General features: G+C 49.8%; 1 protein-coding gene across 5 annotated transcripts in view; it reads left to right on the top strand.

Moving 5' to 3' along the window:
- The window catches only part of MED27 (mediator complex subunit 27), a 192,159-nt gene that overhangs the window by 32,827 nt on the left and 136,658 nt on the right, over positions 1–22,674 (top strand). Inside the window, exon 3 of one of the 5 annotated variants that reach the window (XM_013058613.2) lies at positions 20,937–20,960. The exons of the other annotated variants lie outside the window; for them this stretch is intronic. Within the exon in view, the coding sequence (XP_012914067.1) occupies positions 20,937–20,945 (9 nt within the window). The 3' untranslated portion in view covers positions 20,946–20,960. Of the gene's footprint in view, positions 1–20,936; positions 20,961–22,674 lie in introns of those variants that run through there. 5 annotated transcript variants of the gene reach the window in all.

Below are 22,674 nucleotides of genomic sequence, written 5' to 3'. Positions count from 1 at the left end.
CATTTTTTTTTTAACATAGCAATTTTTTAAGTTGGTTTAGTAAAATCTGTTGGTCCTTTCCTTTTTGTCTTTTGTCCCTTTAAACTAAGAAAGTAGCTGTGAGATGTTCACATCTTTTCCCTCCCTTTTTTCTTTTTTTTAAGATTTTATTTATTTATTTGACAGAGATCACAAGTAGGCAGGGAGGTAGGCAGGGAGAGAGAGAGAGAGAGGAGGAAGCAGGCTCCCTGCTGAGCAGAGAGCCCGATGTGGGGCTCCATCCTAGGACCCTGGGATCACGACCTGAGCCTAAGGCAGAAGCCTTAACCCACTGAACCACCCAGGTGCCCCTTCCCTGCCATTCTTGTCTGTGACTTTTTGTCATACTTTTCACTGGAATCGATGTAAATTTAATTCTGGTGGATACTGAGAGGTAATATTCGGAATCAAGCTTTTTCCCTGTTTTTAATGCCTTTCCACTGAATTAAATAATTTTATTTTTGCCTTGTTAATGATATACTTCTCATTAAGTGAAAACCAACTGGAAGTGAAAAAAATGAAGTGAGGGTCTTCATTTGATTCCGTTCTACAGGTAATTTTCCAACCGTGGGACTTGTGGGTAAAATAAATGTGCCCTGTTTTTGATCATTTAAGCAGATACAGGACTGTCCTTCAGATGTGAGGTCAGCAGATCCAACTGCAAAGCAGATAATTAGAAACAAAGTTAGCTTGCGGACTGAAAATTGTGGCGCAGTGGGCAGTCAGGCTGCCAGAAGCATGGGTGGGGAGAGGTGAAGCCTGTGTGCTCCTCCACATCCTCCCATTACCCCTCGCCCTTGGGCAGGCCTAGGTGCCCCCTCTCCTCCCCCCCAGCTTCCCCCACTCCTCTCCCCTGCTGGGCATTTCTGATGAAAGACCACCGAGAAAGGTGGTGGTGAGAAGTAAGAAGAATGCGTCTAGAAAGTGTTGATGGAGTTCGTTGACAAGACACAAGATGTCACACACGGCGCAGGGTGCGCTGTGTGCACGGTGCTTCCCGAGCCTAGAAGCAGCTCTGCAGCGAGCGGATTGCTGTCCCTGTTTCACCGAGGACAGACTGAACCTGGGGAGTCTGTGACCACCGCAAGTCTTTAGGTTTTGCCCAATTCCAGACCTCAGACTGTGCTCACCTTCCCTTCTCCTCCGTCTGCCCCGTCTTCTCCTTCTGTCTGTCCCGTCCACCTCTTGTCCTCTCCCTTTTGCTTTTCCTTCCCATTGTCTCATTGCCTTTTCTGAATTACTTTAAAAATTGCATTTTTATTTTTATTTTATTTTTTTAAAGATTTTCTTTTTTATTTGAGAGAGAGGGAGAGCATGAGAGGAGAGAGAGGTCAGTGGCAGAAGCAGACTCCCTGCCGAGCAGGGAGCCCGATGCGGGACTCGATCTCACGACTCCAGGATTACGACCGGAGCCGAAGGCAGTTGCTTAACCAACCGAGCCACCCAGGTACCCTAAAAATTGCATTTTTAATTATGAAAGATAGGGTACCTGTTGAAATTTGGAAAATATAGCGAATATAAGGGAGAAAAGAACTCTTCTGGTTGACACCCTTGACCCCCCAGTGGGCGTGACCACCACTTTCCTCGCTTCTTGTCAGCACTGGCTGTCAGCCTGGAAAATCTTCAGCATGTCCCGGACAAGAGATGATGTTTGCGCGTCTTCATTTGCCTGTCGCTACTTCATGTTTTGCCCTTTCTGATTGCGTGTGTGGTCACTTGTCCTTATCGGCACACATGCTCTGGCTGCCCTGCTGTCCAGTGTCGGGTCTCTTGCCTGGAGAGTCTTTGTCCTGACTTATATAAATACGTTCCTGACCATTGGCATTCCTTTTTTTTTTTTTTTAAAAGATTTTATCCATTTATTTGACAGAGAGACAGAGATCACAAGTAGGCAGAGAGGCAGGCAGCGAGAGAGGGGGGAAGCAGGCTCCCTGCTGAGCAGAGAACCTGATTCGGGGCTTGATCCCAGGATCCTGAGATCATGACCTGAGCCGAAGGCAGAGGCTTTAACCCGCTGAGCCACCCAGGCGCCCTGGCATTCCTTTTTATATCGGTTAACTTCCATTCTAATGAAAGTCATTTCTTCCAGTTTACTTTTTTCCGATAGCATATGTTTTCATCTGCTCTTCACTATGAAGAAATCAGTTTTTTTCCTTCTATTTTATTTTTTTTAATTATGAAGTATTTCACATATAAGAAATGAGTCTATTTATATATGAAATAGGGATGCGGGAAGTATATAACTAATAATAAAGCATACACCGGCGTACCCACCCCTAGCTCAAGCAGCAGAGCAGGGGCACTTGTGAGCCCCCGCTCGCTAAACCCTTCTCCCCCAGGTCCTCCAGAGTAGCCATCATCCAGGATTCTCAGCGGTGTGTGCATTCTTTCCAGAAGGTAGACATTTTTATTTTTTATTTATTTATTTATTTATTTTAATCTTAACATGGTAGATGGGAAAATTGAGCCTCAAAAGGTTAAATGATTCACCCCAGGTCTGGCAGTAAAAGTAACTGTGATAGTAGCAGCTAAATCTGGGGCTTCTCCTATGACTTATTTTTTCTTTCTCTTCTGAAGCACTCCACTACCTCTCCAGTCTGATGCTGGAGTTTTCCTTGTCCCCCTGCCCACCTAAATTTGACCGCACAGATTTCTGAAGAGTAAATTCAGGCTGTTTGGAAGTAGTTCTTTTATTACTGAGAGTTTTTACGTTTGCCTGCTTCAGAAGTTATTAGAAAACGTCCTTTGCCCCTCCAGAAGGAAACTGGTGGTCTGTGGAATGTCTGTTGACCTCCCTAATTCGTTTCGGTGTCGAGTTGGCCAGGGTGGTGTTCACCTGATTCACGGGGACACGAGCACTCCCTTTGTACAGCGCCACGGTGCCAACAAATCACCATGTCTTGAAAGATACCTCGCTAGCCTTTCAGAAAATCAAATGCTGGGCATTTTCCACTGGACTTAGTCCAGTTTTGGTTAATTTTTCCAGCTCACGTCAATATTCGGTCAAGGTGTGCATTGCAGGTGGATCGTACTAGATCCGACCCGTCTAGCCGGACTGCCAGCTGCCGCAGCCCGCTCGCGGATCAAGAGTCCGGCTTCGGAAGTGTGTCGCCTCATTGGGGTTTGGCTTCAGCGACGCCTCAGAGCCAGTGTGGAGCGTGGCCCTAGACTCTGGGTCCTGGTGGAGGGGATCGAAGGCCTCTTCCATCCTGAAGGCCGCTGGGCACGGCGGTGCCCCCGTTCCTCGCGCAGTCTCTGGAGACACAGCTTCCTTGCTTTCCGACCCCTAGCTGTGTGAGCTTGGACAAGGGGCCCCACCTCTCTGAATTCTGGTTTCTCTGCTGTAAAACATTAGTACACATGCTCTCGGGCATCAGGAGTTTAAGCAAGGTGTAGGATAGGTATAAATGGGAGGGTTTAGTGCAGCCCACGTCTCAGTGGCTGGCATTAGAATGCACTAGGAACTGTCGCTGCCAGTAGGGATTGCTGTTGCCCCAATGGTCACCATTGTGTAGAGGAAGACACGGAGGCCCAGATCTGTGGCCACTCAGGGGCTGAGCAGAGACAGGAACCCCGGTCTCCGAGCCCCCCACGTGCAAGGCTCTGTCCACCCCGCCACCTGCCTTCCTGCACACATCTCTCCGTCATGGACTTGTCACCTTCTCTGGCTCTCAGCAGTGCAGCTTCTTGCCTCCTCTCTTGAGCCGGCAGATCCTAACAACAGATGGTGCTGTTTTGAATTAAAACAATTTAACTCAAGATCCATCAACTGCCAACATCAAACACCCTTAAAAGAAGGAAAGAAACTCATTATCAAGAGTATTTAAGCAAAGTAGGTATTTAATCTAACTTAATCATTTGCATTCTCGAGAAGAAGAAAGTCAGTGGCAGCTGCCACCATAGGCCAGACCCCATGAATGTGCTTTGCACATGGTGGCTTCAGACAGAATTTTCCCCCTTTCTTCTCTGCTACACAGTACTAATTTGGACTTCGGTCCCAAGTTTTGAAGCCACACTGAATATTTAAAAATTGTAAAGCATAATCTTTTTTTTGGTCTGCAAATCCTGTGGCTGCACAGTTTTCAGTAGCAGGGGTTAGCTCTCAACGAGAGCTTTGTCCGAGGCGTGCGAGCCCCGAAGGCCGGCCGACTGCTGTGGGGCTGTGGCGCAGGCCTGGCCAGGAGGCTCCAGAGGCGCTCTGGGGCAGGACAGTCCCTTCTGCACAGAGCCCAGTTCCCTAAGGCAGACGCCCGTGGGATGCTGTCCCGTGCATACAGCCTTATTCTTTCCAAAGCTCAGAGTCCACAGGATGGCTCCTTGTGGCCAGATCACAGAGCGGACAGGGAAAGACAGTGGGTGTGAGCGCCGTGGAGACATGCACACGCAATAGCAGCATCCGTGTCCCTTAGTGCCTCTTGAGCCTGGGCTCCTGCTGCCTGGGCTCCCTGTGGGCGACTCCTCCCTTCCGCCCTTGGCGCCGCTGGGTTAGGCCCTGACTGGTGCCCTTGAGCTGTTGGCCGCCCTCTTTTGACCTGCCTTTGTGCTTTCGTTCTCTCCTACTCTGCCCCTCTTTTCCTACTGCACTCGCTTGCTTCTGGTCCTCCCGTTCATTCGCCACTGCCCATGGCTGGGTCTTGAGTCTCATGCCCAACAGATTATGAGCAGCGGCCCGGTGTCCTGCCCCTCACTCTCTGGAGCAAGCCTGCTGGCGCTTCCCTCTGTCCCCACATCCCAGAACGAGGCAAAGGGCTAAGGTAAGCATCCGTCGTCTCGAGCTCAGCCCAACGGGGAGCATAAAGCGGCTGCGGGGGTTGCCGGGTAAGGGCCGCAGCTGGTGCAGGCCTGCGTGTGTGCCAGGGAGTGCCCGTGCAGCACGTGCAGGGAAGGAAGCAGTCCGCTGAGCAAGTGTGACGCTTTGCCACTTTTAACCCTTCCTGGGACCCTCGTGCCCTTGATCCAGAGTCAAGCCGGGACTGGTGCAAGGTCTGGGAGTCGGTGAGCTCCCCCGTCTCTTCCCGTCAAGGCAGGGCTGAAAGGGAACATGCTGTCTCGCTGTTTGCCCCATGCTGCTTTTGCCCAGCGTATGGATTTCAAACCCTATTTATAGCTTTCTCGTGACATTTGCCTGGGCGGGCTGCCGTCGGGTGACACCTCCTGGGAGAGCCCGAGGGCCAGCCCTACCCCTCTGCGTCCTAGGACAGACGCAGGCTTGATGACCGGCTCCTCTCCAGTCACCTGCCACGCGGCCTCACGCCGATTCAGTTTAAACCATTCTCCCACAGGGAAATAAAGCAAAAAGGTGACGGCGCTTGCTTTTTCATGTTTTAATAATTCATTTCCCCGCCGCAGGGAAGAGGAGGCGGCCCCAGCGGCTTGAAAGGCCCAGGTTTGCTTAGTGTCAATGGGCCCACGTGTGGGGACTGGCACTGAGCACGACAAGACGAAGTCTCACAAGTCAATCTGTTTGTGTCTGACAGTGTTTTGAGAAGTGATGTGTAAGTGCTTGGTACTGGTGTGGAAGTATGGGTGGAATTTATCACATCATAGAACGTGTGTGAGGGACAATAGAGGTTGTCTATTTTCTGTTTAGCAAAATGTCCTACTTCTTTATCGATACTTTTCCTCCTATGTGGTCTTATAAAACAGAACAAGAAAAAAACACAGAACCCTGAAATTTCAGAGCTGGAGAGGCTAGAGAGGCCAGCAAGGTCCATCTTTTAAAAAGGAGGGACTGGGCCACCCGGGTGGCTCATTCGGTTGAGCATGCCTTGGGCTGGGGTCATGCTCTCCGGGTCCTGGGATCGAGCCCTGCATCAGGCTCCCTGCTCAGTGGGGAGTCTATTTCCCTCTCTCTCTCTCAAATAAATAAATAAAATCTTAAAAAAAAAGAAATAAAAGGGAGGGAGCTATAGTCACAGAGGTGAAGGGTGACTTCCTGAGAGCTCTTGGAGGCCGGATCCAGTCTAGTGGGCCTTTGTCCCCAGGCCCCACCCTGACATGGCACATGGCGGCTGCTGGGGCGTGATTCTTGTGCGAGGAACACACGCCTCCTGGCTCCTCTTCCTCAGCCGCCGCTCTCCCCATGGGCTTGCTTGAAGTAGGGCTCTCCCTCCTAAAGTATATGCGGTGTGGCCTTTGACATTAGATAGCCCAGACGAGGATTCGGCTCCCTGTCCAGGCCGCCCCCGCCCCACCCCGGTGGGAGCCTGTCTCAATTTCTTCCATTTGTACGGTGGCGCGGAGCCAGTGGGAGGATTGCTCTGAGGCACCGGATAATGACAGTGGCCTGTGTTTACTGAGCACTTGCCCTGTGCCAGGCACTGTGCTAGGTGTCGTGCATGAATTAGCACACCTGATCTCCCCACCGCCCTGCGGTGTGTGTACAATGATTATTGTTCCTTTTCTAGAGGGAAGGAGACGGGGGAGCCAGGAGCTTATGTTTTACAACGAAGCGATGGGGAACAGGCCCACGAGCCGTACGCTTCACTTTCCCAGAGCTCTCCTGGCTCTCAGCAAAGTGCCTGACACAGTGCACGCACGCGGTACGTGGCCAGCGGGATGATAAAGTGACAACATTCGAACATCTAATCTAATTGTTCCCCTCGTGTTCCTACTTTGCTCTCAAGCTTGGAAAGTTCTTCCCCATCTAGGAATCATTAACCATTTATTCCGTGGAGAGTTTCTTTGTTCTGTGGTGTTCCTTGCAATTTAGAAATCCAAGTCGAAAGCACTAGGACCAAAAGAATAGCACTTAGTTACACCCAACGCCATTGTTGAATGCTGCTCTTGGTCTGGGCCTGCCTGGCCGCGTGGGCTGTCCCTGCTTCTGCAGTCCATTCTGGACCAGCCGTCAGAGCCCGATAGCCAGGAAGGTCAGGTGATGTTCCTCTGGTTAACGCCGTGCGGTCGCTCCCGCGAGTGAGAGCGCGCGAGCCCGCGGCGCCATCGGCACCAGCCCTGATGCGCCCGCCGCCGTGCCCCGCCGTGCCCCGCCGTGCCCCGCCGTGGCTCCTCTTCCCTTTGTTCTCCTGGCCCCGGCCGCAGCCTCCTTGCCGATTCTAAACCATGCGAGGTGGCTGCAGCTCCCCTCAGGGCCTCAGAGCCGGCCGTTCTCCCGCCAGACACCCCAGTCCAGATCCTCGCTCTCAGCTCTCTGCTCAGCCCTCACCCTCTCAGGCGCCAGGTGCGCCATTTGCAGCACCTCCCCCAGGCCCCGACTGTGCGCATTTTGAACACGAACACATGTCGTCTTCTGACATACATATATTTTAGGTATATTGGAAAAGAGCTTCTGGTTTGCCTGGCTTCCTCTGCTAGGAGGTGTTCTTTGTGTATTTCGTGGATGTTTCCCAAGTGCTTAGACGGCGCGGGGCACATTTCAGGGGGCGGCCCGTAAGTAGTTGTTGAATGAAGGGACGCATGAGTGAATGAAGGATAAAAGCGTAGCTTTGGTGAAGCCACTTTCTCTTTGGGCCTTTGTTTTTTCTTTTAAATCAAATAGCAGCTTGTGCTGGGTGAGCTGCCTATTCTCCCAACTGTAACTGCTATTGATTCTTTACATTTTACTTGTGTTGATGGGGCCCTCATTGCTCCTCACCCCGTCCAGAGCGGGCAGGATTTAGCTAGTGTTGAGGAGGCAGGTGGCACGTCTTTGCAGGCTCTGGAAACCTGCATTCTCATCTCATTTCCGGGAAGGGAACATGCTCTGTGTCAGCCAAAGCGTGTGCATAGGAAACACACCACTTCTGCCGGGACTGCAACCCCTGGGTGGTGGCGGGGCGGGGGAGAGGGGGGAGGCGAGGCGCCCTGCCTCTTCTGCCTTTTTTCATTTCGTGATGTTCCCCAGAGACTCTTTGCCAGGCTGTTCTCACCTCCCCACACCGGCGCGGCAGCTCCAGCTTGCTCTCAGTGCCACCAAAGCCGGTGCGAGCCCGTGGTTGCCGCCGATGTGTTTGCATATCACACAGCCATCTGTTCTCCGTGCCAGCCAAGCTTGAGATTTTGAAATAGGAATTACCAACCACTCCATGGATTTCAATTGCTTGCTGTTTGTTTTGTATGCCAATAACTAGGCTTTCAACTGCTAGAGCCACTGTTTTAAAAGCCTAGCTCACTGGTGTTTCGTGCCGGCGCCTTGGGCTACACGAGGTGGTTGGTATGTAGGTACCTAACTGAACCGTGAGCTGGAAGAGCTTCTTGCCCCGCTGTGACAGCTCATGCGCTCGTTCCAGGAGGTGATGCTGAATCAAAAAGTCGTTTCAGAAGGTTACCAGTAAATGGTGACCCTAGGTATAGTGAGCCTATAAAATAAGATCGCACTCACTTCACATTTGCTTACATGCATTGTAACTTGAGCTGACCATTCGCCACGGTAAGTGGAGGACCGTGTCTGATGGTAAGGGGCGAGCTTGTGGCCAGACAGGGTCTGTTATTACTACCAGCCTTTGTTGCGTGCTAAGCCTGTTCCTGGCGCTGTGATGAACGCTTCACACACGCTCCCTTCTTTCAGTGTCTTAACATGCCAGCCTGTCTTGCCTCTGCTTTTTCACATGCTCCTCCTCCTGCTGGAAATGTCCTTCTGGCGTAGGCTTTTAGCACCTGTGCCTTTCCTTTGAGGCATTTGTGGCAAAGGTCATTCACTTGTAGTTTAGGGGGTTATCTGTTTAAATTCTCTCTCTGTTTCCAGGCTGTAAGTGTCCCGAGGTTGTCCCTGGCACCTGGCTCTGGAGCTGGGAATAGAGTCGCTGCCGTTGCTGCAGTGCCGGACGTGCTCGAGTTCGCACCGACAGGCCCGTGAAGCGGTTGCACATTGTGTCCGACAGATGAGCAGGCTGGGGTAAAGAGGGGAGGCGCTGGCCCATCATCACCCTGGCAGTCAGTGGCAGAGCCAGGATTCAAACCCAGAACTCTTTCCGCGTGCTCTCTCAGTAAGCGGGCTGCTAGCTGGCGGACTCGGTCATGACGAGTACAGTTAAAACACAGTAGCATAGAAACTGAAAGACCCACATTCTGAGTGCACCCCAAATGCTTAGGAGAATGAAGTGCTCCTGTTTATTAAATGTTAGAGAAAATTTTTGTTCTCTAGCTCTTTTCAGATGTTTCCAAAATGTCTCTCTTTCTGCTTTAAAGCATCCAGCTCATGAACATAATTTTGTCCCTCCACCCCCTGGCCCCCCTCTGGGGAGCCTGCAGGTCTTTGAGAGCCTTTTCTCAGGATGTCAGCTCCCGCTGAGTTGGACTAGGAGGGTGGGCCGCGCAGCCCCTGACTGAGGACCCACGTTGCAGCTTGCCTTACTGCCTCTCTGGCCAGGTCTGGGGACAGTACGCTAGTTGACTTCTGGCCAGCTGAAGCTTTGGCCTGGTTGTTGCCCACATGTGAAGAGAAGGCTTCTGCCCCTGCCCCATTCAGGCTTTTCTGGGAACCAATGCGACCATCTGTTCCCCTTTGGAGGGGCGCTAATGGTCTGGGTGTCACAGAGCTTCCCCTGGTGAGGTTTGGCCGTGATCTTAACGGTTCTCTTAAACTCATTATCTTGCAAATACTTCAGGCTTTCAGACAAGTGATGGGTATAGCACAGTGAGCTCTATACATTTTGCCTAGATGCACCACATGTGCCCCACAGTTGGTGTCGTGCAGATTAGCAGTCTTCAAGTTTGGCTGAAGCTTGGAGGATAAGTAGGCTGCATCCCGACCCTTTATTTCTGAGCTGGGAGGCATCCTCATCCCTGGCCACAGTACGGTTACTGTATGTGCTCTTTTGAAAGGCCATTGTTCCATGCTTGTTACCCTCAACACTTTCTTTTCTGAGCAGCTGGTTAGAGTCTACTCTATGGGTGTATCATGACCAATTCGCCATAGAGGGAATTTAGGTGCTTTCTGGTTTATTCTGGTTTATTATTACGAACAGTGCTACACCAAACACCCTAGTATGTAAGTATTTGCCCAGATACATGGTCAAATTTTAGAGTGAGAATTGCTGGGACGCCTGGGTGGCTCAGTCATTTGGGCGTCTGCCTTCAGCTCGGGTCATGAGCCTGACATCCTGGGATCAAGTCCCGAGTTGGGCTCCTTGCTTGGTAGAGGGGGCCTGCTTCTCCCTCTCCCACACCCGCACTTGCGCTTGCTCTCTCGCTGTCTCTCTTCCTGTCAAATAAATAAATAAATAATCTTAAAAAAAAAAAAGAGAGAGATATGCTGGCCCAGGAACAGCTGCCTTTTCCGTTTTGGCAGATACTGTGGGCTTGCCTTCAGGGTAGATGCGGCAGTGCACCTGCCCCACCAGCAAAGACCAAGTGCCTCGTGCTCTATAGTACGAGCTTCTAGGCCTCCGCTTGTCCCGCACTGATCAGAAGCAGAGAACCAAATGCTGGAGGCCGTGTGTGACTGGGAAGGGTCAGAAGGATCTCTCCTTCTGTGGAATGAATTTTGGCAAACTGAACTGGAGAGATAGGAGGTCCAGGCTTAGGACCCACCACAGTTAGCCATTGTGTGAAAACCATGAGGCCAGAGGCCTGCTCGCCCACCTTTATGCGCCCAAAGGAACCAAAGCAGTCATGAGCGGAGGCTCCGCCTCTGAGGTTTGGGCCATGGAGGTGTGCTGGTCTTGGCTCAGGTGGTGCCTTCTCAGAGAGGCCTTCCTTGACCACCCCGTTGAATATTGCTGCCCCTCCACGCCATCTGCTTCCCTCCTGCGTGTTTCTCCATCCGTACTCTTCTGACGTAATCACCTGCATGTTTTACTTCCGCCTTTGGTTGCTCACCTTTCCCATCCCCCTCTGGAATGTTCTCTGCAAAGGGGTGGGAGTTTCTGTTTTGCTGGTTGCTTGTTTCCAGTGTTGCCCTTAGAGCAGTGCCAGGCATATTAGATTCACCGTATATATTTATTATTACTTATTACTATCATTCATGAGGGACTAAATGGAATTCTCTTGGGCAGGGCTGTGCAGCTTCGTAATGAAACTTACAGTCTGGGCTCCTTGGGATCCGAGATCAGCTGTTTGACCGGGCAGGTGACTTCACTTCTCTCAGCTTCTCTCCTTAAGGGTGCACGGGGCTTCATTTCCCCTTTGTTGTGTCATGAAGGTGAAGAGCCTGGTGCACGGGGACACTGAGGGGCTGTTCTCACTGTTTGTGAAGTTATCTAGACACGGAGTCTTGCTTCATCTTTTCAGCTCACATGTTCTCATTTGAGGTACGTGTGTATGACTGTGCACGTGTGTGCGTGCGCTCTGGTGGGTTATTATGCTGTACACCAGTTAGGCTGCTCTCACAGGTCGTTTTAAGAGCTGAATTCTCAGCACCAATGGTCCCTGCTTTTTACAAGCGATAGTTTGATGGTTTATAATAAACACGCACACGTAACATCCTCCTGCCTTGGGCCTCTTTCTCACCGACTGTGTTCCTAGGCAGACAGGAGAAGGGTGCGAGCCACAGTGAGTGCCTCATTAGGTGCTCCGCCTGAATCCGCCGTGTGCGGGAGGAGGGACCAGCCATCCCTAAGGTGACTGGGACAGGAGAGGTGAGAAGGAGGGCGTGCCGTTAAGTGTCTTTACGGTAACATGACAAGAGCCCAAGCTGTCATTTGGAGATTCAGTGCTCATCCCGTGCTCATTTTTAGGCACGTTTCAGACCTGGAAGCGAGGTGCACCTTGTGCTGCTTCTGCAGACCTCTCTAGAGAACGTCTCTCAAGTTGCACCCTCGGACAGAGCACTGTGATGGCGTCAAAGGAAAGGGCAGGCTTTGTCAGGAAACCAGCTCTTGGGGGAGTGAGAACCAGAGTTTGTTTTACTGTTCTAATCAGAATAGGTGACCTCAGTGACCTAAAGTCCTTGAGTCTGATGCTTTTTGATGAATTTATCATGTTGATTTGTCCATGTGTACTTTCAGACTCCCTGTTCCCTTCTACCTGGTATCTAATAAAGGTGATCACTTGTTTTCTATTTCGCATGTGTTTATATTTATGAGAGCGAATGATATGTTATGCCTTTGGGGAAGAAGGGAAAAATACCTCCTGATTCTTGAGCTAGGGAGGGGCTGGGCAGGAAGTCACATTCTTTATTCCTGTATATTTAATAAAGATTGCGGTGGCACTCACGGTTCCACTTCTATTCATACAGGGCTGTGCGTCGTCGGCCCTGTGTTGCTTCTTCGGAGATTGGCGCTGTTATATTATTAATAGTGCTGATCACACACGCCTTGCATTTAATGTAGAACATAAGAGGCTCACCTAGCATGAATGAAAAATCTCAAATTGAAAGTGTGGATGCCATAAAATTTTTAAAGAATGGAATGTGTTATGGTTGAACTTCCGAAATAAAAATAGTGTATTTTTAATGGCCAAGTTATGAACGTCCTTGGGTTCTTGAGGAGGGAGGGAAGTTGGTGGGGAAGGAAGGAAGGTGTCTTCCTCTCGCTTTTCTGCCGGCTGGGATCCAGAGCCTTAGGCAGAGCACTACGGATCTGAGCTCTACTGACATGAGGAGGAAATAGGAAAGAGCTTAGGAAGGCCGCCGTTCCATTATTAACTCATCTGGTTACGCCAGCGATGGCAGAGCTCTCAGAACAGTTGGGGATTTATATACACAAATGTATGTGCTGAAATGCCACGCTCTGATGACATTCGACGGAGGGTAACCTTTGATGATGAATTTTTTTGCCCTTTTTAGGGGAGTGGAAGGGGAGGTGGGTGGTACTTCATAAGACTCTAAATTTACCCAAGTTTTTTCAAATTTAAATTTTCTTAGAAAAAATGTCAAATGATTGTAGATCCAAAAATGCCTTTGTTGGCATTTTAAGGGTGCTTTTTGAGCCCAGTATGGTGCGCAAGTGAAAAGGGAAGCGATCTCTTTTCATGGAGATAGGATATTGAATTTGAAGGCCCGGACCAAACAATGTCCCAGGAGTCTTCATGATTTATATATTGTATGTGATCTTTTCTTAAACATTGTTAACCTGCGCCCTTTACAGACAATGCTGGGTCAGAAAATGTCAGGGGAACTTTGGATTGCTTTCCTAAGCGTGTGAAGAAAATTATTGTCCTCGAAATCCAGAGGCTCTGATGGGCATTCTTAATAGAGTGACATGTTTAGAGAGACACACACCATGAAGAGACTGCTTTTGGCTGGTGGGGAATGAATGATATTTGAGGGATCGTCCACTTCTAGTCTGGATCGGTTGTGAGGAAGAAGAAAATGTGTTCTTGTTGCTACCTGTCAGCCTGCTGGAGACGCCTATTGCATTTGTTGGAAAGGCGAATTCTCAAAGCAGGAAGCCTTTTGAAAGGCTTCTTCACACTCAGACAGTTGATCACAGACTAGAAAGAAGGCTCAGCGTGGGGTGCAGTGCCAGTCTGTTCCCCGGAGGAGACTGGCCTCCCCGCGAGGCTTAGGGACAGGACCTGCGAGGCCAGGAGGGAGACGGGGTGGAAAAGGGCCGTCTCTGAGAGACGGAGGGGAAGCAGGAGAACCGACCACAGTGATGGGGGGCAGCGCCCCTCCTGGGGGAGCTCTGCCTCCGGAGACCTGTCCGCTCTGTGAGGAGTTCAGCTCTGCAGCTGAGAACTTGTTCTGGACCAAATGCTATTTGCATAGGTGAAAATGAAAAAGTGTCGTCTTCTTCATCTTCTCGTCTAGGTCATTAAAAAAAAGGATTTAAGTGAAAATGAGAAGGAAGACAGTTCCTTGGCAGAGCCAGAAGCGGTGTAACTATTTTCAACCCCTGTGTTTTGAAACAACATTGGTTACTTCGGCTCAGCTCTTTCAGAAAGTAGGAAAAAATCAAATGTGTGGGCTTGATAGGTGGTTTTGCCAAATTTACAGTCCAAAGTTGAATTCAGAGTGCCACATCATATCTTTTTGAAAAGTTTACTTTCTTGGTAAACACCAAACAAGAACCTATAAAAAGGAGCCTAAAAACCATGATTCTGTTTCATGAGGCATGGTTGGTCTCTCACTCCCTCGCATGCCTCTAGAATCTTTCCCTTGTCTTCCATTTCTCAAGGTGGTTGCCATGTTGTTCTTGGTCTGAATTTGAAGCAGGGGGTGGGTGGGCGCTGGGGGGCAGGGGTGGGTCCTTCAGGCTCAGGGTGGGCGAGCACAGCCGGAGGGAAGGCTACTCTGGCGGGCGGCCCCGGCTCAGGACCTCGCCCAACGCTTCCAGCTTCTGATGGCAGCACTTTCCACACCTCATTATTTCTACAACCTGAGTGAATCTGCAAATTAATTGGTGTGTGGGAGGGCTGGCATCTGCTATTGTAAAAACCTTTAACTGTCGCAGTAAAACTTGTAATAAAATTAAGTGTTACTCTAGGAAACTAATAGTCCCCAGGCAGTGACATACATTTTGTAGTGTGGAGGGGCTCACGTTTTCAGGACCTGCTTAACTTGGAGGCTCTATTTTATCCCCCAGTATGATTTTTATGTTCATCAAAGGAATACAAAAAGATGAGTAAGTAATCCTATAAGACCGAGAACATAAGCATTAGCCCACCGTTCCACATGCCATTCCCTGGGGGGAAGCTCCTTACAACTCTTTGTAGCTCTTACTTTGGATGCTTGCTGACGTTGTTCTAAATAAGTAGCTTGGGCTGCTATTTTAGACGTTATCTATGCACCCCAGCATGGAAGATAGTGATTTAACTCTCATATCCCACCTTCTGTCCATCAGTTTGCTTTAACTGATACTCAGTTTTTATCAGATTATGAGTCCGCAGTGCTCGCAGCTGAGCCCTGTAGTGTACTAGGATTGTCTTTCCTTTTTTGCGAGGGCTTGGGTTGGGGCGCTGGCTTGCTGTTCAAAGTGTAGACTTTCCGCCTGATTTGTGGTTTGTGGCTGTCCGTGAGCCCCGAGCCTCTCTAGGTCAGCCTCTCCTGAGCGTACCCCTCCTGACTTCTGATGGGAGCAGCCATTTGGCTGTTTAGAAGAGACTTGGCCAATCGACCTGTTTCATTCCCGCCCCACACGGACCGTCCACTGGACGGGGTGCCTGTGCATGCTTGGCCTTTGGGGATTCTGCATTCCAGTTCGGCTGTTTTTTTGCTGACTTCTTCGACCCTCCTGCCGCCCCTTCCCCCTGCTGGGTGAGTTTTCAGCATCCTTCTCTCTGCTGAGCTAGTGCTGGCCCATTGGCTTCTTGTCTTCTGAAACAGGGTCAGCCTCTTCCTGCTCCTGTCTCCTCCCTGCTTGCTTTGTCCTTGTGGGCCGACACCCCATGTTTATTCCTTTGCTGTCATTTTAGTGGTTTGGGGAGGGAGTGAGGGTGAACATGACTTCATTCTACCATGTTCCACATGAAGACCTCTGACTCCTGTCTTATTTTTTTCTATTTTTATTTTTTAAAAAGATTTTATTTATTTGTCAGAGAGAGTGCAGGAGCACGCGTGTGAGCACACAGGCGGGGGAGCACTGGCAGAGGGAGAAGCAGGCCGTGCTGAGCAAGGAGTCCAGTGTGGGACTCGATTCCAGGACCCTGGGATCATGACCTGAGCCAAAGGCAGATGCTTAACTGACTCAGCCACCCAGGTGTCCCTGGCTCCTGTTCTATATACATTTTTGCTTTACTTTGATAACATCGTAACGTATTTTTAAAAAGTACTTTTTGATGTAATGGGCTTGTATTTTCCAGGAAGGTCTCCTTTTCATGGTATGATTCTAAGAAATTTGTGCAGACATTTGCACATTGCTGGCTTGAAATAGAGTAATGTGTCTCTCGGTCCCTAGTATGCTTTCTAAGAAGATCCATCTGATGCTAATATTTCATTATGTAGCAGGAGGGAGAAATGATAAAATGCCGAGTTCTTGAGAAGAAAAGACTGACCTTTTTTTCCCTCTTTTACGTACAAGCTGGCTTTGAAACCTCTTTCTCAGCGGAGCTCTCTTGTTATTACGGCTGTTAGCAGTTAGCTTTTCTGGAGTGTACGGTTGAGGGCGGGAGGACCTGGTGGGAGATGGCAGTGTTAAAAGCTGAACTTTTCAAAGAAGCAGCCACTCCGTTAGAATCAGAGCCATTATCCTTGTGCTGGGACAGGAGAGAGCCCGACAGTGATGCTGCCCCGGCAAGGAGGGCGGGTGACTCTGGAGCCAGTGCAGACCCCCTACTTCTGGGAGCAGTGGTGAGTGGCTGACCAGATGCTCACCAGCCTTGTGTCTCTTGAGCAGATGCACAGTGTTACAGATAGAACATTCGTGTCCCCCCAAATTTCCTTCATCGAAGTCCCTAACCCAGTGTGATTGTATCAGGAGGTGGGGGTCTTTGGGAGGTAATTAGGTTAGCTGAGGTCTTGAGGGTAAGTCTCCCATAATAAGATTAGTGTCCTTGCAAGAAGAGGAAGAGAGACCAGCGCTCTTTCTGGGGGCCTGCGAAGAGCAGGTCATGTGGGCACACAGTGAGGTGGTGGCCATGTGAAGGCAGCGGGAGAGCCCTTACCGAGAATCTGCCCGCGCCCGGATCTCGGACTTCCAGAAGTGTGAGAAAGAAATGTTTGTTGAGTCAGGCACGTGGACAGTCCAGTATTTTGTTCTAGCAACCTGAGCTGATGAAGGGAGACAGGTAAAGCCTTTTCACATCTCTTCCTGTCCTTGAAAACTAGGACCTAAGCCACGGATTTAAGTGTTCTGCCTTTAAGAGAGCCTCGTATTTTCTGTGTAGGAAATGCAGCCCATTGGAATCTGCCTCTCTTGGCCTCTGTGTCCCCTTCCGCAGCGGTGCACACAGGCAAGCCTGTGTACCTTGACCTGCAGCCTTCGGACCAACCCTCCCCATCTTCTTTTCTTTCTTTTTTTTCTCCTTTTGCAAGGCTAATGCAGAATGCAGCTCACAAGCCTGTTTCATACCTTATTAAAACATCATTTCCCCTGCCTTGTTCCAGATTTCTGTGCTTAATCATAGAAAGGCAGCTTGTTCAAATATACATTATTCTTGTTTGGAAAACTCTGTTGGCTTGTCTTCCTTCCCACAACCCTCCATGTTTTGTAGCCCTGTTCTTATTAAATATCATAATTTGCTCATTGGAGAGTTATTTGTAAACTTAATTAACTCTCTGTCAGTGTTTGAGTTAATTTTCTCCCTTTAATTTCTACCTCCCTGGTCCTGGTTTTTTCCCAACTCTGGCCTGTGTCTGTTAAAGACTTGGTAAATAGTTTTGAAATGCCAGTTGGTGATATATGGGCCTCTTTAACACTTCTTTGATTTATGTGCAGTGCTGTGGAAAAAGGCAAAGAAAGCAAATTATATGGCGAAAAATGTTGCCAATCTTCACTTTTTTACTCTTAGTTTTAAAAAGTACACTTATCAATCAAACCTGATGGATTTTCTTTTTTATAAAGATTGAAAATTTAACTGTTTGCAGACTCCTGCACTGCATGTTCTGTATTTGCCTAATCAGGGGTAGCCGAATGCTAGAACAGGGCACCAGCATTCTAAAGCTCCCTCTGAGTCTGCTGTTTGTCCCTGGGCTGCCCTTCCCACCGCTCTTCAACGATATGCGCGTGGAACAGCCAGGTCTCCCATGGGAGTTGCAGAGATGGGGGCCTCTTGAGCGGTGGAAGCACACTGCCTCCGTGTCGCAAACCCCAGTCTGTGTGGTGTCCCGACGAGGGCTGCGGCCTCGCATTAGCCAGCTGTGACCTGCCTGAGGCTTCCCTCTGTAGTGTGTTCTTGCTGGTTCCCCGGCGGAGAAGACTTGCAGAATCAATCAGTGAGTCACAGGCATTTCCAGGATTGTACTGTGACTCTAAGACGCGTACGGAGTGCGTTCATGCTGCCGGCCTTGCTTCTTCCGGTGCTGATTCCAGGGTGCCTGGGCAGAGGTGCAGATCCCGCCGCTCTGAGGCTGGAGCCTGCGATCTGTGTTTTTGGCCAGCTTGCTACAGATGGTTCTGATGCAGATGATCTCTGGCTGTGCTTTGAAAAATGACTTGAAGGCTGTAGTGCCCTTTGATTGTACCACTCCCTGCTTAGAACCTTCAGCGACACCCCTCCCCCAGGAGTCTACCAAATAAAGTCCACAGAAGATGTGAAAAATTCATACCATTTGGGAGTAATATGGATTTTTAATTCGTTTAGGCAGGGCGTCTGGGTCTGGCTGTGAACAGGGCCCGCAGTGCCTGCAGGCGTTGTCCGAATGCTTTCTTATTTATTCAGCAAGTAATTATTTACAATTCGGTGCCAAGCACCGTTCTAGGTGTTGGAGCTGTAATAGTGACTAAGGTAGCCACGGCCTGTGTCCTAATGGAGCGGTTATGTTCTGGTGTGGGATGGGGGTAGGAGTGGCCGTGAGGCTGGGGAGATACACACTAAACAAAGAAAAGGACAATATGTGTAAAACGCGTGCTCAGGTTTCCTATGATTAAGATAAAACACCACGGTGTGCGAGCGAGAGCTCGGAGGCTCCGGTCGTTGAGAGGGCCAGAGAAGGCTCTGTGAGAAGGGGAAAGGGCAGGTTGAGACGTGCGCGAGAAGTCAGGCACCCAAAGACCAGGGAAGAGCGTGTGAAGAGTGTCCCGGGTAGAGAGGACAGTGAGTGAAAGGGGCCCTAAGACAGGAGTGAGCGTGGGTGTTCTCGGAAAGGAAGCTGGCCGGAGTGGCGGCGGCAGCGGAATTCCGGTGAGGTGGGCTGTCTCGCTCTGTTGCCCTGTGTCCCTGGAGACTGGCTGTGGCCACTTAGATCAGAGATGGGTGCCTAAGTCAGAGGCCGCCAGCAGTTTTGAAATACAGGCTGGCACGGGCGCTGTGCCCAGTACCCTGCGCTCTGCCGCACAGCACGGGTCCCCAGCTCCTGTTCCAGAGCTCTTGGGATCAGAATGTATTTTGGATTTTAGAATATTTTGGATTACTGAAAGGCACTATGGTTCATATACCACATTTTACATTAATTTCTCCAGCAGGGTCTGGAGAAATACTATAATCAAATACTGTGTAGCAAAATGTTAGACTTTTCACACTAAGTGAGATAAATTAAGATTTACATAGACTCCCATCAGTTCACGTCAGTTTTTGCTGTCACGGGGGTTTTGGTGCCTATGTTGGCGAGAAAGCTTTTGACTTTAAGAACTTGCTATACATTTCTATGCTGAGGGGAGAAATGATGCTCTATACTGGCAGATTCTTGTCCTGTCCTCTCTTTCTCCTGTTTGAGACACCAGCAGGCACTAAGTGTGTGAAAAGGTGTGTACACACGGGTTTGCACACTCACTCATGCAGCAGCAGGCCAAGGCCTGGCCATGAGTGAGGGCGTGTGGAGCGGTGGTCTGCGGTCAGAGTCGGAAGCGGCAGCAAGCGGCCAGGGCGTCAGAAGTCACCAGCGGCAGGGGGAGAAGGACTGGGGACTGTCGGAGCACTTCCTGCTGTCCGGAGGCCTGGCCGTGGACACAGTTCCAGTTTCCTCCACTTCCCATGAGGCCGCACGGCAAACCTTGATGAACTGAGTAGGACTGCTCGTTGCAGCCTCAAAAGGCTGAGCTGGGGAGTAGGGGAGGCAGGAGAACCCTGTCATCTTCCCTCTCAGTGGGGACCTTGTGCAAGATTCAGAATCCAAATTCCTACCGTACTTTGACATTGAGTTCAGATCTCTTCTCATGCTAATTATATATTCATTTGTTTAAAAAATACTTCCTGAGAACAGCTGAAATTCTGGAGTGTCGTATGGCGGAGTAGTGACAGCAGGGACCCTGGAGCCGGGCTGTCTGGATTCTAGTCCTGACCCTGCCTCTTACTGGTGCTGATGAGACTGTTCCGGCTCTCTTGATTCTTACAGTTGAGAAAAAGAGTAAAGATAGATATATGCAAAAAATACTGTAATGTACAGCGATCAGCCCTATAAAAGGTGTTTTAGGAAGGCTTCTGGACTGGCTCGAGCAAGCTTCAGCTCTTCTCAGGTCCCTGCATGCCAGGTCCTTAAGGGAAAGGCAGCCTATTTATTTGAGCATCGTGGATGAAAATAAAACACTGGATATGGCATCGGTTGCCTTTTCTTACATTCTTACCCCTGGTCCCCCAAAAAGCTCCTTCCCACATCTGAGATCTTCTTCTGGATGGATGTGGTTGTGGTGGAAGTGTCGTTAACATTCCTTCTTGGCCATTCCCGGCTCGGTGCTGCTGATGCGTCTGGTTGCTTGCTTTGCTCTTGACAGCAGAATTTGGCACGTTTGAATAGGTCCTCAAACATCATGGTCGTAAGTAACTTGCACATCAGAGCAGGGGCTCTAGCCTTCTCGTTCGCTGTCCCTGTACACGCCCCTTCCCCAGATCCACCCCGAAATAGGCCTGGTTTTCGCTGGTCCAGCTCCTCCAAGGTGTTTTGGGGTTTTTTTGGTCAGCAGTGCCTTCCAGCCATTGGCTCGACCACTGTGATGCTCAGTCTGATTGTTAATGCTCAGCATCTCGGCCTGTTAGGCGCCGTACTCAGAGTTAGCCTTTACTGAGTATGTATTTTGTGCCGTCATTTTGCTCAACACTTTCGTGTATTTAACCCTCACTGAGTGTAGTTTTGCCCCAGTGAAACCACAGGCTGTTTCTAGAGGAATCAGGTAGTAAGTAATGAGTAGCACCATTATCCCCAGTAATAGAAGAGAAAGAACAGCAATTCTGGAAAGTTGAGCAGCTCATCCCCAGCCACACACTTCAGTGCAGGGCCTGCTGGGTTATATCCAGACTGTGGAACTGCGTACCTGCGTTCTTCATTAGATTAACAAGAGTAGAAGTCATGCCTTGGTCACACTGATCGGTAGAAAACTCGCTCTAACCCGTTATTCATCATAAACCATAAACATAACCACTGTTGGTAAGTATGATTTAGGGTTTTAAAATTCCAAACAAAAAAAATTACAGTCCTATATTTATCGTAGGAAAATTCTGCTGCCACTTAGGCTGACCTCTGCTTTGCCTCTTCTGATACTTCTCCTACTTTCTTCTACTTTCAGTACTTGTAGACTGTCACAGCCAGAACATAAACCAACAAAAACCTTCAGCAGTCCTATGAAGAAGGAGACAAGTCCTGGGAGTCTGGAGAAGAGACTTCGGTCTTCTAGTGCTGAGTACTTTGTGGGTTGTGTTAGAAATACTCTCTAACTTGATGGTTGAATGCACTGAGGTTGAGCCAACTTTCTGGGCATTTGGGTTCATGTGTAGATGAAAAAGAACAGTTTGCACAGTATATTAGAAAGGGCTTCGCAACTACCCCTCTGGGTTGCTTTTCATTTAGAGTGCTTATTGCGTCTCTGCAGGCCTCGTACGGTTGTCCTGGATTGTAGTGAGTTTTACTCAGAGTCGGCCAAGGGGCACCCGCAGTGTGATGGTTCTCCTCCACTGAGTAACAATTGGGTTGGGGTTCCTCCTCTACACAGCTACTCATTCGGAGCAGCCTGTGGGGTGCATTTCCTCCCTGTTTTCTGTCGCACTTACCAGTTTATTATCCGACATGTTTGGGGTGACAGTATTTGATGAAAAGATGATGATTCTACTGTTTTCGGAAAAAAGTCAGTCATTCCGGCGTTGTTCGAGAGTTTCTGGGTGTTGTCCCTTGTGACCATCCCACGGATGTGCTGGTCACCGTGCTTCAGGCTTTGGCGCGTTTCAGGCGTGCTTCAGCCTCCGACTGCGGCTCCTCCGCCTCGTGCCTCGCGCTCATTTCACTGTGTCCGACACCAGAGTTCTAGATCCTCAAGTCCATGATCACGTGGCTCCCTATTTCCCTTCTCCTCCCAAGGTTTCTCTGCCCTTTCTCTGTACTACTGTTCCCTCTTCCCTACCTCTCCCTAGTTCATATGCCAGGCGCGCCAGGGCTGGAGGGAAGTCTGACCCGATCCCTCCCCGGCGGACAGCGGAGGAAGCTGGCGCGGGCTGCAGGAGACGGGAAGGAAAGCCGTGCTGGGAGCGGAAACGGCACGTGGGGACGTGGGCAGATGATAGAGTTGCGCTCCAGTTAAACCTGATCTGACTGGAAGGCACAGAGGGACCATCTTTTACGGCCCAAGAGAGAGGTTTGATAAGAATCTAATCATGATCTAATCATAATTTTATATTTATCGGATCGGTCATTTAAAAAAATCATCTTTAGTGGCTTCTTGACTGGAATCCGTGAGTGCCAACTGAGCATTCAGTGTCTGGTTTTGTGATCTGGTGGTTTCCATTTTACTATTTCTCAGTTGAAACCATTCCCCCTCTTTTAGAGGGGGGCAAGGAAGAGAAACACCCGGGGATACGTGTGTTACCTGGGACTATTCAGTCCCCCCCCCCCGTGCCCCCCCAATGCTTTGGGAAGAACAAACAAGGTATTTTGGTGTGTCTGTACATGTCCCATGCTCGTCAGGCCTCTGCCCTGCGCTCGGTTCCAGCTGATCGCGTAGACAGCCTCTTCCCCACCCCCTCGCTAACTGCCCCCATTGGAGACTTTTGGTGACTGGGGACGTGCTCCCGCTTCATAAATCTATTTAAATTTCACCAGCATTGATTTTTACATTAGGAAGTCAGGTTCAGAACTGCATTTTCTTAAGAGAAATATTTATAACGTCATAGAATTTCAGTGGCAGAGGGTCTTAGACACAGCCCAGCCTCCTCTTTTCGACTTCCGTGCCAGGCCGTGGGTGTGCATTTAGAGACCGGCGTCCAGCCTTTCTGCTGCAAGCATAGAGGTAATTCCGGGATATGTCATTCCTCCCT

The sequence above is a fragment of the Mustela putorius genome, unplaced genomic scaffold, assembly GCF_011764305.1.
Source record: "Mustela putorius furo isolate JIRA1106 unplaced genomic scaffold, ASM1176430v1.1 tig00000596_pilon_pilon_pilon, whole genome shotgun sequence".
Taxonomy (NCBI): Eukaryota; Metazoa; Chordata; class Mammalia; order Carnivora; family Mustelidae; genus Mustela; species Mustela putorius.
This window is presented reverse-complemented; position numbering and strand designations above follow the sequence as displayed.